This window comes from Trachypithecus francoisi, unplaced genomic scaffold, assembly GCF_009764315.1.
Source record: "Trachypithecus francoisi isolate TF-2019V2 unplaced genomic scaffold, Tfra_2.0 Lachesis_group1, whole genome shotgun sequence".
In the NCBI taxonomy this organism is placed as follows: Eukaryota; Metazoa; Chordata; class Mammalia; order Primates; family Cercopithecidae; genus Trachypithecus; species Trachypithecus francoisi.
In genome coordinates this window covers 52,002,442-52,021,241 of record NW_022681454.1, presented here as the reverse complement: position 1 = coordinate 52,021,241, position 18,800 = coordinate 52,002,442, and the positions used below count along the sequence as shown (strand labels likewise).

Sequence of the window (18,800 nt, the reverse complement as noted above, 5' to 3'; positions counted from 1 at the left end):
AATTTCAGGCATGGGGTCCAAAGACATAAAGCGAAACGAGAGCCAGGCAACATCACCAGCTTTCACCTGCATAATCTAAATATAAACTGTTTGGTGATCAGCAACATTCTAAAAATTGAGTCTGGGGTCTAGAAAAAGAACAAGTGATTATATAATATCCCCAATGGATATTAGGAAAATTACCCTTAATTTCAAAGTCCTTGAAAAGCAACTTCTCAGAAGATTCTACTTTCACAGTAGGTAATGCTGTCATAATACTATATCCAAAGATTTCTCATCATAAAACATTGACATTGGAAATTTTTACATGTAAATTCTATTATTTAATTTAGATTTATTCTCATGAAATCTCAAATTATTGTATATTTCTTTTTATTCGTTAACATCTGTTTCTCTTGTAAATGTTTATATGATTAGAAAATTCTTGAGGAGGGAAAAGTAATCTATCCACCTGTCAGACCAAAAGAACAACTAAAGATCTCAGAAAACAAAGGATAGATTAAACTGTTCACCTCTACTTTGCTTTAATTTGATCTTGTCTTAAAGTCACAGAACTAAGATGGATCTCTTAATTATTTATACAAAAAAAGTGGCTTCTTTAATTTTTAAAAAGGCATAACTAACCACATAATTGCTCTCTCTTGTTTTTCTTTTAGACTTGAAAATAAATTCCAAACTAAACTACTTTTGTGTCTGTTGTTTTTCAGTACTTTCTTGATCATTTATTCTTAAAACCTATTTACATTTCTGGAATAAATGTCACTCCTAATACTAATAAATACGCCTTTTATTTTCATAATACTATGTACATTTTATAAGACATGTCAACATCTCATGGAAGGAAGTATAATATTTTTGGAGTAAAAAGTACTTTGAAGCCAAACACATCTATATTCAAATCCCAGTTTACAATCAATTTTACTTTCCTCAACCGATGAAATTAAAGTAACAACACTTATCTTCAAAGATTTAGGAAAATGCATTAGTTTTCTATTGCTGCTGTAACAACCACAAACTTGGTGGCTTAGAGCCACACCCTTTTAATATTTATAGTTTCTGAGTCAGAAAGTCTAGGCACGATGTTGCTCAATTAGGTTTCTCAGTTAGGGTCTCTCAGGATGGAGCTCAAGGTATCAATAAGGCTTATGTCATTCCGGAAGCTCAGGAGAAAATTCACTTTCAAGGTCATTCAGGTTGCTGGAAGGATTCACCTGCAGGATAAGATCCCATTTCCTTACTGACTGACAGTGGGAACTGCCCATCAGGTCTCTCCCACTCCTGCAGAGAGCCTCTGGATTCTACTTCTGCTGCATCTCTCTGACCCCAACCAGAGATAATTCTATGCTCATGTAACTATACTCAATAGTCATTCACCTAGCCAATTCATGGTAATCTATTTTAAAGTCCCAAACTTTAAGCATACCGTTAAAGTCCCTTTTGCCATGTAATATAACATATTCACACATTCCAAGGATTAGAATCTGGATATCTGGAAGGGGGGGTGGGGCAGGGAACCATTCTGCCTACCACAATAAGTCAATGAAAGGCAATGTTGTCTGAAATATTAGAAGCATCTGAAATACAGTAAATGCACAATTAATAATTGCCATGCTAAGAAGGAGAATGGTAATGATTTGCTCAGCTGTTTCCTACATCTTCTGGACCTCTATTTCCTTTTCTGTAAAGTTAAGATTGTATTTACTACTACACCTAATGTTGTTTGAGGACTAGTTAAGATGGTGTATCTAAAGTACCTGATGGAATGTTCAGTACACACTAGGTACCCAGTGACTGTTCATCTTGTGAAAGAGGCTGTGAGCTGGTCTTGAAAGTCTTCCAGAGGAATGCATGACTGTCTAGGTAATTTACACTTGCCAGCCTTCCTGCATTACCTATGGCCATGTGATCAACTTTCATCTAAAAGAATCTGAGTGGAAGTGATCTGTGACACTTCCACACCAAGCCCATGCATGCTTCCATGCATGTATCTTTATACTTTTTCCCCAATTATAATGGCATGGCCCACATAAACCTAGAAAACCACATGTTGAAAATGGCAGAGTAGACATCAGCTTGGGTTCCCAAATGACTGTGTGGAGCCAATTGGGACTATCTTCCCTGGACAGTTATGTTAACGAGAGACAAACTTCTGTTTTATTTAAGCAATGATATTTGGCATTTCTTTGCCTCATAGTTTGTTTACTCAGACCCTTCATTCCCTTCCCAATTTTAGCTTTATCACAAACCTTGACTATATGCAGTGTGATTTTGCAGTAGAGATGACTATGACCCTTACAGGATGATCCTGATCCCCCACACAGTCCAGCTGTCTTCACCATGTAGCTAACATTCAATGTTCTTTGCTATAGCTGCTGGGATTGTGTTCCATGTTCCTATTTCAGACAGTCTGCTCTTCAAGCTCCCCTGTTCCCATCACAATTTTAGTCCTCATTACCCATATGGAGCAGAAGAAACACGGAGAATTTCTGAAGTGCTGTTAGGCTGTTCTTCAGTTATTATAAAGCCTTTGATGTGTGCAGAGGTGTGGCTTTAATTCCTGACAACCGAATAACTTCAAAGGGGGGAAAGCTTGAAACGGGATACTGAGGAAGAACTTTGTTATTTTTTAAGGGACAACCTTACTAGTGGTATTTTTTTCAATGGATGATTCTTTGTCACCCAAAACCATGGGAGGAAGATAAATAATACCTCCCAGTGTGTTGACAGTAACTTCATAGATCGGAAAAGGCTGTGGAAATAGGTCAGACCAAAAATATATAGTGGTAAGTACTGACTGTGATGCTAGACTGCCCAGTGTTTGTCAACTGGAGAGTGCAACCAGTGAAGCCAGGGTGGTCACTGAGACCAAAAAGAGAAATGCAAATAATGTTGTTATTGTCCTTGTGGTTACATTGCAAAGGTGTCCCTTAGAGGACCAAGAAGCCATAGACCCCATCCTGCAGAGCAATGGTTTTCAAGCATTTTTTACCCTCACCAACAGTAAGAAATACATTCTGCATGTATTCCCAATACATACACAAGAGCATGTACACATATTTACACAAAATTGAAACATTTTTCAAAATAATACTTATACTTAATATTGATTTTTTAAATGTTCCTCTAAATTGGTTCCATAACCTAGTAATGAGTTTTAGCCCATTTTTACCGTAAACAAAATGCTCATTCTGTGACAATCTAGCAAAATGCTAGAGCCTGAGTACCTGTAAATACAATATATAAAACGAGAAGGAAATTCCAACGTGACGGAGGACAAAGACAAACAAGGAAGGCAACGACTTCCCTAGAGTCTTTAATTTGCAGCTAGAAATCTTCTTTACAAATATCTTGCAAAAAGCAAATGAAATCTTCATCAAAAAGAAGTATTGGAAGTACTGATGATATACAACCAGATGTGTAGTACACACACCCATGCACATACCTCTGTGCATTATGTGACTATGTACTCAAGTGTGTTGGTTAAAAAATTGTTTACGGTTATCTATGTTGTTACTAGTTAATCTTTGTTTTCCAAGTACAAGAGTTTAAAACACCTCAGAAATTTTAAAGCAAGCACACCTGGATCAGGTGGACCCAGTCAGCCATTCAGGCATGTAGCACCTGATTGGTTATTTTCAAAGAACCAGATACTACAAAATGAAAAACAACAGAAGTTATTCCTATTTGGGTGAGCCAATCATAGAATTCTATGATTTAAATGTTGAAAGAGCTTATAGAGATATGGCCCACCACTCCATTATTTTGTAGATGAGGAGATGATATGCTAAAGTCCACCACAATTCATTGAGCTGGTAGAGTGACAGAGGCAGAACCACAAGCCCTAATCTCCAGACTTTGGACTAGTGACCTTTCTACAACACCTGGCTGCCCCACCTTTAGCTCAATGGTTCATAAACGGTAGCAAAATCTACAATTATTTCAACTTTCTTATGACTCTGGATTTAACCATTAAGATGACAGGAAAAAACATCCTGGTTTATGTAAGTGTTGGTAAGGACTACAAGAAAGACTAGACTTTAAAAAAGTGATTCAAATGTAAAATTCCCAAAGAAAGAGGCAGATGGTTGCAAACTCTAAACATTCATAACTAAACCAGTGCCTCTTAGACTTTAATAAGCATAAAAATCCCACCATTAGAGTGTTAGGTGTGGATTTGGGGGGCCTAACTTGAGTTTCTGATTCAGTAAGTGTGGGGTGGTGCCTGGGAATATGCCTTCTCATCAGCACCATGGGCAATCTAAGTGCAAGGATGCTTCACACTATACCCTCATCCCAGCCTCATACACCTCAGCTTTGTGAAAGATGGCAGGTTAGAGTCACAGTGCAAAAGGCCAAAGGGTCAAATACCAAAGCACTGTGACTAACAGGTGACTTTATGATGACTCACAATGTTTGTAGTTCAGAAGGATGTCACAGTCAAATCTCATGCTTAGTGGATTTATCACCATATGTGGGAGCAGAAACCACTTCCACTCTTATCTTCCATACTGCACAACTGCCCGGTGCATAAGTCACACTGTTATTTTCATTGTCGTTAATCTTTACACTCCGTTCTAAATCTATATCGTGCTGTTACAGTTCTCATGAGTTAACTCTTAATGAACTCTAGTATGTTGGTGTTATTCTCACCCTCATTTTCTTATCAGAACACAAGAAGAGGCTTAAAGGCAATGGCTGCCTCTATAACTAAACGTTCTGAGTGATTTAAGCTAAAGCAAGAAATGCTACTGAAACATTGCACAATCAGGGCCATTTGTTCTAGGAGTTCAACCATCTAAGTTTCAACAAACACATCAGATCAACTACTTGGTGATGGGAAATTCTGATTCTCCCTTCCCCACCCCCTGCTACATGCAAAACTCCCAAATCAACTCCTAAACTTCATGACAGATTTAGCTTGTGTTTTTCAAAGATTATGGGGACAGTTTATGGGACAGCTGGTCCTAGAACTCTAGATGCTGTCAAAACTGATACAGTAGTGATTGGCTGTTGTCAGGACCAAGTTGATAGGTCATTAGTCCAAGCTACGCTGGTAAATCACATGCTTTTCTTAGCGCTAAATAGATCCCATTACTCCCTTGTTAATCACTTTCACATTTGAGAATTTTCACACATCACAGAGACACATTTGTTTGCCAGGTATGAATAAAGAGCCCTTTATAAACTGTGCTGCTGTCTGCAAATGCTGAGATACAGTGAATCCTTTCCAGGGTGTTTGAAAAGATGAGTTTTTCAAATTTGAATTGTGTGTTAATTATTACTGGATTTGAGCCCCCATCTATATATTCTGTAGCAATTGCCTGTGGCTGCTATAAATATGTCTAATTTACCATTTATTTTTAATGATACTAAATTTTCATATTTGCTGTCAACATAGAAATCCCCTCTGGTGAATCTACTCTATTAGTATTATATTAAAAACAGATTTCCTTGGTTAACAAAAAAAAAAAAAACTAGGGCCTCTCCAGCTTTAAATAAAAAAAAAAAAAAAACACCCTTAGAAATTAGGATGAATTATTAATTTGTAACATCTGTGATTGGGTTATGTTACAATGGGAGACTCTCAAGAGACCCAGGGTAAGCAATCTTCTTGAAAATGACTTCATATCTGAACCCCCTGGGGGCACAAGGCCAGGCACTGTGTCATCATGGTCTGTCCTTGATAAACTGCTGGATGGGTTCCATGAATTGTAAATGGAAACACTGCTGGTGTCAATTACACTTACGGATAAAATGGTCCCTACTCCCTGCTTGACAGATATTAGTTACATTGTATATTGTGATTGACAGAGGCATGAATCTGTCAACAATCAGCCTTGCAGAATTTGGGGGGTTTTTTTCCCTCCCACTGAGAACAGCTTTATAAAAGCTTGAATTCTTTATGTGACTCCTTTACTATTCCTTACCTCCTTTAAATTCCATAAAAGCCATCTGGGTTTCAATAAAACTGACCCCCCAAAAAGTTAAAGAACGTATTTGCTTTGAATTTTAATCTCTGAAATCTGAAGACGTTTTCACAAAATGCATATCGTTAGAATACAAGGTACATGTCGTAAAAGCATTATTCATGAAAAGACTTGACTAGTCTTGGACTAGAACCAACCATCTGGGTGATGCCTAAAATGACTTTTTGAACACATTCCAATATGCCGTTTCCCCCTAGATGTTAAAATAGATAAAGTGCTTCTTAAGTAGAGCTTTTAAAATGTGTTTTTGTGGCCTAGAGTGTTCAAGTAGAAAGTGTTTCACAGCCCGACTCAGAGGCTTGCCACCAAAAGGACCAACATACCCTTTCTCTGCTCCAGTTTTTAATTATGCATCAGTGACTCCTTTATACTATGAAAACTCTGTAAGGGATTGTGATGTTAATTGTAGGAAATAAAATGCTTCTTGAGTAAGGCAGGTTTGTTTTATAAGATATACTAAAAAGATTAAAATATGTAAATCAAATTTCACTTTACACATGCAAATCCAATTTCCTTTTATACATCTAAAGAGTTTAAACCTTTCTCCACCCCTTAAGGCAGCATGAGTTAGCTTAAGGTTTTTCATCATAGAAAAAGGCTCTTGGTCTCTGAGGACTGGTGCTCTGACATCTTTTTCTTATTTATTTATGGTGTTAATAATATAACTACATTCTAATATCCTCTACTGAAATTTATTTTTTACTTCAAAATTTCTTACCACTTCCAAGCAGTCAATGATCTTGGTTAATTTATCTTCAGGTAAATTCTTCAGCAAGGATACACTTCAAAATTAAAAAGAAACCTTTAATTACCTTCCTGAATTAAGCTATAAATATACACATATGCAGGTTCTAAAATCTTTACAAACATTTAAAAATATATAATGGACTTTGATTCTTCCAAAGTAAATGTCCAAATAACTGAAAACACATCAATAACTAAATTCCATATACACTGGAAATTATAGATATATAATCACAGACATGTGCCATAGGCAAATAAATGAAAATAGTAAGATACCAGATGGGGGGGAAAAATCACATTTTGTCTCTTTGGTAAAAATAAATTTATATTTGTTGTTGGTTTTCAAAATGAATCACATTTTGCAATTTGTTCCTCTCCACATCTCAGTATCTCTTTTATTAGTTTGTGCAAGGAGCTCTGCTTCCAGTGGAGAATCAGATTTTTGTCTAAATCCTTATAATTAAGTAAGGACTGAATCCGGGGTTGGGAGGGAACATGGGAATTGACATTGAAATGATCTCTGATTATTAGTCATACTGTACTGTCTTTTAAAATTAATGACAGCCAGAGGCATGGATGAACTTCAAAAATCAGCTAAATCAAGCTACAGGCAAAATTATAAACACCACCAAGGGAATGATCGCTAAACTTCAGAATGCAGATACCCTCAAGGAGAGAAGGAGAAAGAAGCTGGAAATAACATGGGGAAGGACATAAGAACTTCAACAACTGCTTTCTCTTCCTTAGGTTGGGCAGTAGCTTCATGGGCGTTCATTTTGTTATGATGTCTTAGAACTTACACATGTACTATATATCACATAGAATATCACATACTTCAAATAAAAATGTAAATGGAAAAAAAACATACTGTATATTATGAAACAAAGAGGAATGTATTCCCCTAATACATCTCACTATAGATGAAATGGTAAAAGAGTCATCAGAACTTGTTATTAACACAGGCTATCATGAAATTTTACTTCTGGTCCAAACAGGGATCTATAACATTAGTGAAAATTAACAATTATAAAGCTAGCACGTTTGGAGGTTGGTGGGAAAAGAGATACAAGAAAAAATATTTTCTCTGTCTCCCCTCTATGAAGGCAAGAATCAGGTTTATCTTGTTCACCACTAAATCTACAATATTTAGTGCCTGCTAATAAGTATTAGTTAAATGAAGGAAATAACAAAAGGAGGGAAGGAAGGAAGGAATATTCACTAGCAGATCATCTGAGCTTTTTCCACTAAGGACATACTAGACTCCAAGGGAATTAACTGCTATGCCTAGTTCACGTTTTATCTCAGACATTCAAACACAACCCAGGTACACTGGTTTTTTTCAGGTACCTCTTTTTGGCCCTTGCATAAGTGTGGCTTATCAGCTTTAAATGTATCTGTGTTGCTCAGTTGGTGGATTCTGAGATTACCTAGATTCAAGTGGACCCCACAATATGATAGCTAACTCATTGGTTGGCATATAGGTAGAGAACCTGCTTGTCATTATTGCAGCTCTCTGCCAGCAGACATTATTGTCTCTGGGAGGACAAATCAGTAAGATTCTATATGAGAAATCTTATTCAATGTTTATTTAGAGTCTACACTATAAGCTAAGCACTATATGGCCCTAAAATCATTAGCTTTGAAGGATTCTTATGCTAGAAAAAATCACCATAAGAAGAACTTATAATTATTTTTGGAAATCATGTGATACATTATTATCATTATTATTATTATTATTACATATCATAGATGACATTTCATTACAGAATGTATTGCAGCTTCAGAAACTTGCAAAACTCCTACTAAAGGCACAGAAACTGTTTAAATAACTTATACTTCCAAATAAAGTTTTAATGTGGAATAGTTTTTTTCACTTACATAGACCATTTTTTCCTTATAAATTGATTCATTCAAGTTGTTGAGGTACAGAACAGTTCACAAAATGAGTATGTTCCAAGTCATCATGACAAGTATAGTAACATTTTTAGCAAGTCAATTTGCTACAAATAATAGGAATTCGGAAGATGGTGTGACTAGGCAAATACAAAGTCTCAGGTAAAGCAAATAAGGGTAGTAAACTTAATTAATTTTAATACCATTATAAGCAAAGTACTTTTAGAAAGCTTGTCTTTTGGCTAACCACTTTCAAATTTCAAATGCCTTTCAAAGCCAACGAGCAACCCAAATAATAGTTTAGGTTTTTTGCACATTTTTCTATGCTGTACACTATCACTCCATCAATGCAAGGGCAAAAACTAGCAAGGGAAGTAAATGAGCATACAAGGATAATGGAAATTAAATATGGTTTTTGGTATGCACTGGCATTTACTGCAAGTAATGTTCCTTTGGTTTAGTCATGTGGAAAATGCTTAAATGGAAGTAGCTATAGTAAAATAATTATTCTGATAAAACCAATACATTAACAATATGGCGACTCCACTGTCTTCACTGTCTCCCAATGTATTATTCTTACCTTCTGAGGAAGTTTCTGTATTGTTCATCTCTAGCTTGGGCTGTTCTCCTCATTATATTCTGGAATACCTCTCGATCTAGCGCCCATGTTTTAACATTGGTAATAGCTTTAGAAAAATCAAGAAAACAATAAAGCATTTAGTACCACATTGTGAAAACATTCCATAATATAAATCGATGGATTTGTTATATGTTCTTATAAAATGGTATTTCTTGGAAAATGCATTATTTAAACATACAAATGAAGGAGACAGCAAAATAAATAGCGAGCAATTTTATAAATCATTTTGGCACTGAAATACACCATTATTTGGAAATGACTAGCAAAAAATTTCCTTTCTAATTGTGTTATAGTTAGGATGACATTCCAATTAGTTTGCAATTCCCAATTATGCACTAGATCATCAGGATGTGCTCTAGATTCATGCTGTGATACAAGAGAAAGGCAATCAATTTGTAGCTAATCTGGAGAGTGAAGTCACAAACATAATTGAAAGTTAAAGATATCTGTGTGTATGTGTGTGTTTTTATGTGTCTTTTTATGTTGTTCTGACACTGTTGCTAAAGAAGCTACATATTAAGAACATCTACAGTTACTTTTGTGTAAAATGCCTACAAATTATTTGAAACAGACTATGAAAGAAAGTTTTTGAGATAGTTTTTTTTACAGGAAAGACTTAAGGGCAAGTGTAAAATTTAAAAAGAAAGTGGGGCAGAAGTGGTGGCTCTAAAAAATCTAGATGAAATTATGGTTGCACAATTTTTTAAAAAAACAGTAAACAAAGCCTCTAAAATTGATCAAAACCCAAAGCTCTGGATTACCAAACTTTAAACTGGAATCATCTTGATATTCTTGTTAGAAATACAAGCTCCCTGGGCTCCACTGCCAGAGATTCTGATTCAGGTTGGGAGTAGAGATGCAGAAGCTGCATTTTTATCAAATACCTCAGCAAGGCTACCGCGTATAACCCAGTCCCAAACGCTGAAAAACATCATATCTATGTAATTCAGAAGGAAACCCACGTTTGCCGTAAAGTCAATAAAACATAAATCTAAAGAAAAGCAAATAAAGTAATCCCAAAAGTCATTCATGAAAACTCTAATTACTCTAATTCATATTCCTTTTGACATAGATATATTTTTTATGGTTTAATCAATTTCTCTGGCTTATAATATGGTCAGAATCTCGTTGAGACCAGCTAGAAAGCAAACATTCTGGATGAGCCAAAGGCATGTGTCTATGTAGTAAAACGTAAAGTGGCAATTAAAGCAAATATTGGAATCTGTCACCTTAAAGCCATTGTTTTTGGCAGAACAAACCTTTTTATTTTTATTTTTATTTTTAATTTAATTTAATTTTAATTTCCAGGAGACATGTGCAGACATGCAAGTTTGTTCCATAGACAAACGTGCGCTGTGGTGGTTTGCTGCAACTATCAACCTGACACCTAGGTATTTAGCACAGCATACATTAGCTGTTTATCCTGATGCTCTCTCTCTCCAACCCCTCCCTGTTGGGCTCCAGTGTGTGTTGTTCCCCTCCCTGTGTCCATGTGTTCTCATTGTTCAACTCCCACTTATAAGTGAGAGCATGCTGTTTGGTTTTCTGTTCCTGTGTTAGTTTGCTGAGGATAATGGCTTCCAGCTCCATCTATGTCTGTGCAAAGGACACAATCTTGTTCCTTTTTATGGCTATGTAGCATTCCATGACGTATACATATCACATTTTCTTTACCCAGTCTATCACTGATGGTCATTTGGCTTGATTCCATGTCTTTACCATTGTGAACAGTTTAAAGCCATTTTACATTTTATACACAGGTATCCAGAGAAGTTCTTTTTAGCTTAAATTATATAGGTAAGTGCTTCAATATAAATCCCTTAATAGGCATAGCATTTCTATTTTAAGAACATGTAGGGTAAAATGGGAAACAAAAAGACTGGATCAGGGTGCAAACGTGACTGAACTGGATTATCTTTAACATGCCACAACAATCCAAAGATGGAGCATTTCCTCTTTTATTACCTTTCACAGAGGCAGTCCTTGTACAGTTGTATAAAATGGCAAGCTCCCCAAATGTGGTCCACATAGGGATGGAGGACAGCAATTTCTCCCCTTGGAACACCTCTAGTCGACCCTCTATGAAGTAGAATTTTAAAAACACACACACAAATAATCAAAATCCATGTAGATAGTATAAATTAGAAAAATAAAACAATCATAGAGCACACAAAGTATACAGGTAAGATATTTTATGATTCTCATTATAATATACTGGTTAAAAGTGCAGACCGAAATCACCTCTGCCACTTACTGTTAGCTGGGTTGCCTTGAGAAACTTTATCTGTCTGAAGTTCCTCATTGACAATGAGGATAATAATAATAATAATTATTATTATTATTATTTTACAGTGGTGAGAATGAAGTAAGTTAATCTAGGTACAGAGTTTAGAACAATGGCTAGTGCATAGTAAATACTGTGTTAGCTATTATTAATATTATTATTTTTACAATGTTCTTTTCCTGAAGCAGTGGATGGCAAGTGTTTTGTTTAAAATTCATTATAAACTATGAGAAATGTAATACATGAAACTATTTTTCTTTTATGAGGAGCTCAACAATCACTGTACGTCTTAAATCACAGAGCAGTTGTTCACACTGATGGAATGACAACCCGTCATAACCAGTAAGTAGACTGGCCTTGGAATCAGACTGCCTGGTTGTGCCCTGATTCAACTCGTTTTTGCCTATGTGACCTTGAGCAAGTTACTTCATGGTGCCTCAATTGTTATCTAACCTCTCATTTCTTTAAATGTAATACATATTAGTTACAAATGAAAATCACTAAGAAGAGTGTTTGGCACTTATCATTACCTAGGCAAAGACTGGAGGAAGGGAGAGGCAGAACTTTGTATCCCCTTCACTATTTTTTTTTTTTTTTTTTTGCCTTAGTAGCTTTACTCTTCTTTTGCTTTGAACAAATACAAACAAAACCTTAACCAACTAAAAGCATAAGCAAAAAAGATCTAAGTTCTTAGAGGAAAAATAAAATGGTGGGGCAATGTCTCCTTTCCTTAAAGAATTAGTCTTTCCTTTTCCTAATTCACTGCTAAGGAGCTCTGGATCATCTCTGTCCATCCATCCATTCAGTAAAACTGATCTGAGTACCTATGTTGTGCTGGGAACTGTTCCAAGTGCCAGAGCCATAGAGGGGATAAAAGAGAAAAGATACTTAGTCTGATAGAATTTATATTAGCAAGAAAAAAAAAAAACTCAGTTTTGGCTCCAAATCCTACAGGTTAGACATGCAATTTAAAATTTCTCATTAGCTATTCTTTCAAAGCCACTTAGTGGTAGTGTCCAATTGATATCATGAATCTTAATGCATTTCAAGTTTTTATCTTGAAATTGGTTAAGGCTCATGGTACCTAAGCAATGCTGAAGAATTATATGGAATATCAAAAGTTTAAGCTAAATATGCTTTTACTATTTGCTATTCATGCTATGTTTCATAAAGGGAATATTTTTAATCATCAAATTAATTTGCCCAACCAGATAATTAAACCAGGCAATTCAATCCTTGGGTGACACTGTAATTATTTCAAATAAGAAACCATCCAATTTTAATTTCCATGTGTGCCATAACCCTGATCTCAATAGCTGTTTTGATACTGACTGCTGTTCAACCTCTTTTCTCCCTGAACTTTTCATTAGAACTACTTGGGAAGGAATGAGTTAGGCTAACATCAGTTTCTCATCCTCTCCCAGGAGGTTTCATAAATATTTGTTGACTTAATGACCCATCTTCTCTTGCTGCAATACTCTAGTGTTGCTAAAGCAGAAGTTAAAATGGCTAAGAGAAAAGTTGCAAGAGGGAAAAGTTGTCCCTAAAAAATTCAAGGCTGGCTAAATTAAGACTATAGCTCATTAATTAAGTAGAATGATTACTTGGGAATGACTGTATAATTTTAAAGCTGCCTACAAAGATATACATGGCAAATAATAATCATTAAATTGGCATGTTCAAATAATCAAAGTATATAAAAACAATCTTTTATATACCATAAATAGAATAATACATGTTTATTAATTTGTTTAGATAGACAACTTCTGCCTCACACTGAAGGCCCCAAAGGAACAAGAATAAAAGCATTACTTAGATTATCAGGAACTACAATGCCAAATAGAAAGCATACCTCCATTCATCATTCCTTCTGGGTAAGCCAGTTTTAACTTTTTTCCCTAAAACTCAAAAAGTTGTGCCAGAATGTGACAAAATGTTCTATAACTTTAATCCCTGTTCACATAATTTTTTGCTGCTATATATAAAAGAGAAAAAAAATTGAGTAGTCATTATAAGATCTATACATTACAAAAATAAAACATTTGCCTATCTAACCATTATAATCTTCCTGACGTGTAAGCATGTTCAAATTACCACAGATGAAGGAAACCATTTAAATGATTCTAAAAACACCAGTTTTAATTGTAAGATGTGTCATTTGATTTGTGTGTTGGTCAAAGGTACCTAAATTACCTTTTAAAATCATTGGTATAAAACCAAAACTTTTCCAGAGCCACAATAATAATTGTTTTCTTTTTTCCTGGTGCATTATCTTAAAATGTTAACTTCAGCAGCAGTATTTTGAATAAAAACACTTTTGAGTGAGTGGTATTGAGATTAGATGTGCAGATTCTTAAGTCAAATTGCCAAAGTGTGCATTTTACCTCCACTGCGTATGAGCTGTTTGGCGTTACCCTCTCTAAGACACAGTCCACATTAGTAACATGGAGAAAATAGAACTTGCCTTACAGGGTTGGTGAGAAGATAAAATGAGATCTCTCTACCGACTGCTCAATAGGATGCCTGATATATAGAAATCTTTCAGCACATATTAAGTATTACCATCATTATGATCAGATCAACAATCCTGCTATTTCATGAATTCAATATGTTATGTTTTCTACAAATAGAGCAACTAGTTTTACGTTTTTATAAATGCCTGCAAAAAATTACAACAGGCAAAATATTTATTATATAATAACCGGAAAAATCTGTGACACCCACCTGCCAGCACAAAGATATGGTTTCCTGGTTCTCCTTGCTTAATAATATAACTCCCTTGCTGATAGTTTCTCCCATACATGCATTCCACCATGTCTTTGATCTGCTGAGGATCCAGTCTTTTCAGAAACTGATTTTTATTAAGGGCGTCTGTAATGAGCTTCTTCTCACTGTTGTAATGGAAAAGAGATGTTAGTTACGATTAATGAAAATCATGTTTTGCTATGTAGATTTACTTTATTCTGATTCTTGATAATATTATCTACAAACTTACAACTTTCTATCAAGAACAATTTTTTTCTAATGCCACCAAACATTTCATAACTACCACAGCTTACATGAAAAACCTATGAAAATATTTTTGAATATTATTCTGATAGTCATTATGACACCAATATTATTATTGTTCCTAATTGCCATCAACACAAATGTAGCATTTCTCAAGATCCATAGACACACTACTGATGCACACATGATTTTTTAGATGGAAAGCAAATCTCATCGATATACAGGAGTTGCATTTAAGGGAATACAACACAGTCTTCACTCATTGATGTATTCATGTATGCATAGTGCCTGTAGTACTAGTTATTTTATATTTTATTTAATCCTCATTACCATATTATGAGATAATGACTATTCCTATTTTAGGAAGAAGTAGACTAATAGGTAAGAAGCAACTAATTCTTCATGGGATTTAAAACTAAGTAGATGAATCTGAAGTCTGGGCTGCTTCCATTCTACCCCATTGTCTCTTCTGAGGGAGAAAGCTGCTAAGGGAGAAAGCCCTTGGGCCTTGGTAGGGTTGATCAGACATCGGTGGTGACAGTGACAGTCTAGGTTTGACTAGGTTTTACTCTAGATATGTGTGGACTAGGCAGAACTGACATTTCCAATCTCACAGTCCATTCACTCCTCAAATCCAAGTTCTACTTGTTGATAATCCTATAATGCTCTGCTTTATTTTGGAAAAGACGTAGCTCAAAATAGTTACTCAATCGTCATTAAGATAAATTTAAAATGTTTTAGTTAAAATTCTTTATATGTATATTTCATAAAATTATTGTGCTGAAAGAAAAGATGCTCTATGGGCTAAGTCAGAATTTGTACAATATATTTGCTCTTGATCATAAAACTCAGCATGATTTTTTAAATACTTTTCTATATTTTTCATTCAAACTCTCTCCCAATTACTGTTTGAAAACTGGTGATCTTTTTCGACACAAAAAGTTTTAGAACAAAAGGTAAGACCATGAAATTAAATAATTCTTTCATGACCCTTTAGGCTACATGAAGATCTTTGGGCTACATGAAGAAAACAGAATGAAGTCTTGTACAAAGAAATTTCTTCTTCCCCACAGTGACTCAAAGCTATTCAAATTCTTTGAGTGCCTTGAGAAGTTCCATCTAATCTATTACCAAATCTTATCAATCCATTTAAAAAAATATCACTGTTATCCATTTTATTTCCCATTTTCAAGGATGTCACCACAGTCCAAGAACAAATCTTAGGTCTGGACAACTTTAAAAGTTTATTTTCTTGGACTTAAGCTTCTAGCCTATTTTCCCTAAAATTCATCTGTACTATATCATCAGATTACTCTTACTAAAAAAAATTTAAAAATAGATTTCATGCTTATCCAATTTATTTTCATCCACTAAAGCCAACTCACTTAATATATATCGAGAACGTATCTTTGCTAGGTAATCCTCCTAGTACAACTGGTAGAACTGTGAACAATATCAAGAAGCTCCAGCTTTCACAGACTTTATATGTTAGTATAATATTCTAGTTAGTGTTTCCTCAATGCCCACATATACCAATTTTCCAAAGTATGTTCCAAGAACACTGTTTCTTTATAAGCAAAGTGTGCTACGTTGAAGCAACTTTGGAAATATACAATGCACACTTTAAAGATTCAAAGAAGTTTTGCTGTAAACAAATCTCTTTAAACCAGTATTTCTCAAGCTTCAATGTCCTTTTTATTTATTTCTTCTTTGGTTTAACTTCATTCATTCAATATCCAACATTCCATGGAAGTACTCAAAAAGACTCTTTTGCCCATAGAAAAAAATTAATATCCTACAACCCGGTATTTACCATTTTCTACAACATGGCTCCAATCTATCCATTTAGTACTTACTCCCGAAACAAATTTTTTATTATAGATAAACTGGTATCCTTATCATCCCCTGTATCTTTGAACTTTGCCTTAAGAGATGGAACATGTTTTCTTTTGTGACTTAACTTACTTTTTACTCCTCAACCTTTCCAAACCTTATACATCCACCAAGAAATCCCTCATGATTTTAAATTGGATGATTTTAAATGGATGCTGTAGTTTACACAATCCTTTCTTTCTCCTCTGAATTCCTAGAGTACTTATATTCACATCTGTTCTGCTTTTAAAATGGCATTAAGCACTTACTTAGGACATAAAAATTAATCAAACATGACCCATGGTCTCAAAAAGTTTCCAGACTTTTATAACTTAGTGTATAAACATAGTGTAATAGTCTCTAACTAGTAAAATTATCACTATGAATTTTTCTCAAAAGTACATTATAAATTTAAAACGGCTTATTTTAAAAATCTGATAAGTTTCAGCCAGGCATGGTGGCTCACACCTGTAATCCCAGCACTTTGGGAAGCCGAGGCAGGCGGATCACGAGGTCAGGAGGTGGAGACCATCCTGGCTAACATGGTGAAACCCCATCTCTACTAAAAATACAAAAAAAATTTAGCCAGGCATGGTGGTGGGCGCCTTGTAGTCCCAGCTACTCGGGAGGCTGAGGCAGGAGAATGGCGTGAACCTAGGAGGTGGAGGTGGCAGTGAGCCGAGATCACGCCACTGCACTCCAGCCTGAGCGATAGAGACACTGTCTCAAAAGAAAAAAAAAAAAAAGAATGTAAACTTCGCAACTCCTTCTACAACTATGATAGACCAGCTATCATCAGCATAACTCTTCCTGCTCCCACAAAACAACTATGAAAGCTGATTAGATAGATAGATAATCTCTTGGAAGTATTAAAGATCTATCAACATAGCAACAACTTAGAGTCATGATCTACAAGAGAACATGAGGCAGACAGTCTCCTCTGCATTTCCTTCAAGGCATTTCCTGCTTTTCATGCAGCTACTGAACACAGTCTTGGCTATCTCAAAGACAAAAGTTCATGTTCAAAGCATACCATGAAGTGAAATGATAGGATGCTTCATTCTTACTCCTAGGCTGCAGCCCTTCAGATGTCCCATCTGAAATCCTGGGTGTCTACCTGGGATTCTGGTAAACACCCAGGATTTCAGATGGGACATCTGGAGGGCTGCAGCCTAAGAGTAAGAACTAAGCAAAATAGGCTAGCTCTCAAAAACACTGAAAAGCAGCTACCAAACAAACAAAACATATTTTGGTTACAACTATCTGCCACTAGATTAACTGCCTGCCAGAAGCAAAAGTAAATATTCTCCATAGAAGTTCACAAAATCTGGACACTCAAATTTTCTCCACAGTTTTTAAAATAGCGAATATTTGTCATGACATCAGAAGTTACCAGGCATACTAAGAGAAAAGGCCAAATGACTGAGGACAGAGAGAAAAAAGACAATAGAAACAGAACCACAGTAGATCAATATATTGCAGTTATCAGGTGCAACTTTAACTATAAGCAATATGCTTTCAGGACAAACAGAGATGTCAGTAGAAAATGTGAATCTTTAAAGAAATCAAATGGAAATTCTAAAACTGAAAAACACAATATCTGAAACTTGAAACTAAAAAATCAGCTGGGACCCTGAAGAAAGAGAAATAATTGAGCTGAAACAATATATGAAGGAATCATATTTAAGAGTTAGCTTAAATCAGGCAGGGTGCAGTGTCTCACACCTGTAATCTCAGCACTCTGGGAGACTGAGGTCGGCAGATTACGAGATCAAGAAATCAAGACCATCCTGGCCAATATGGTAAAACCCTGTCTCTACTAAAAATACAAAAATTAGCTGGGCCTGGTGGTGCATGCCTGTAGTCCCAGCTACTCTGGAGGCTGAGGCAGGAGAATCGCTTGAACCCAGGAGGCAGAGGTTGCATTGAGCCAAGATTGTGCCACAGCACTCCAGCCTGGCAACAGAGCAAGACTCTGTCTCAAGAAAAGAAAAGAAAAGAAAAGAAAAGAAAAGAAAAGAAGAGTTGGCAGAGTTAGCTTAAATCAATTATAAGATGTCAAGCACAGACAAGATGCCTTATAAACTCTGCATAAAATAAATACAAAGAAAACCATATCTAGGCCTACCATAGTCAAATTGCTGAAAAACCAAATACAATGAGAAAACTCTAAAAAGTAGCTTTAAAAAAAAGGCATTACTTTCAAATGACTAACTTACTCTTCAACAGAAATAACAGAAACCAGAACACAGTAGCATATCTTCAAAGCGCTTCAAAGAGCCTATTTCAATACCTTTACCCAGTGAAAATCACCTTCAAAAATGAAGCTAAACGAAGATATTTTCAAAATGTTTTTCCGTTGGCAACAGAC

At 35.5% G+C, this 18,800-nt stretch overlaps 1 protein-coding gene across 1 annotated transcript in view; it reads right to left on the bottom strand.

Annotated features, from left to right (window-relative positions):
• The window catches only part of PRKG2 (protein kinase cGMP-dependent 2), a 116,178-nt gene that overhangs the window by 63,122 nt on the left and 34,256 nt on the right, over positions 1-18,800 (bottom strand). The window contains exons 3-6 of the mRNA XM_033214294.1: positions 14,273-14,439; positions 11,230-11,343; positions 9,205-9,310; positions 6,706-6,769 (exon numbers count right to left, since the gene is read on the bottom strand). Coding sequence (XP_033070185.1) covers positions 6,706-6,769; positions 9,205-9,310; positions 11,230-11,343; positions 14,273-14,439 — 451 coding nt within the window. The remainder of the gene's footprint in view (positions 1-6,705; positions 6,770-9,204; positions 9,311-11,229; positions 11,344-14,272; positions 14,440-18,800) is intronic.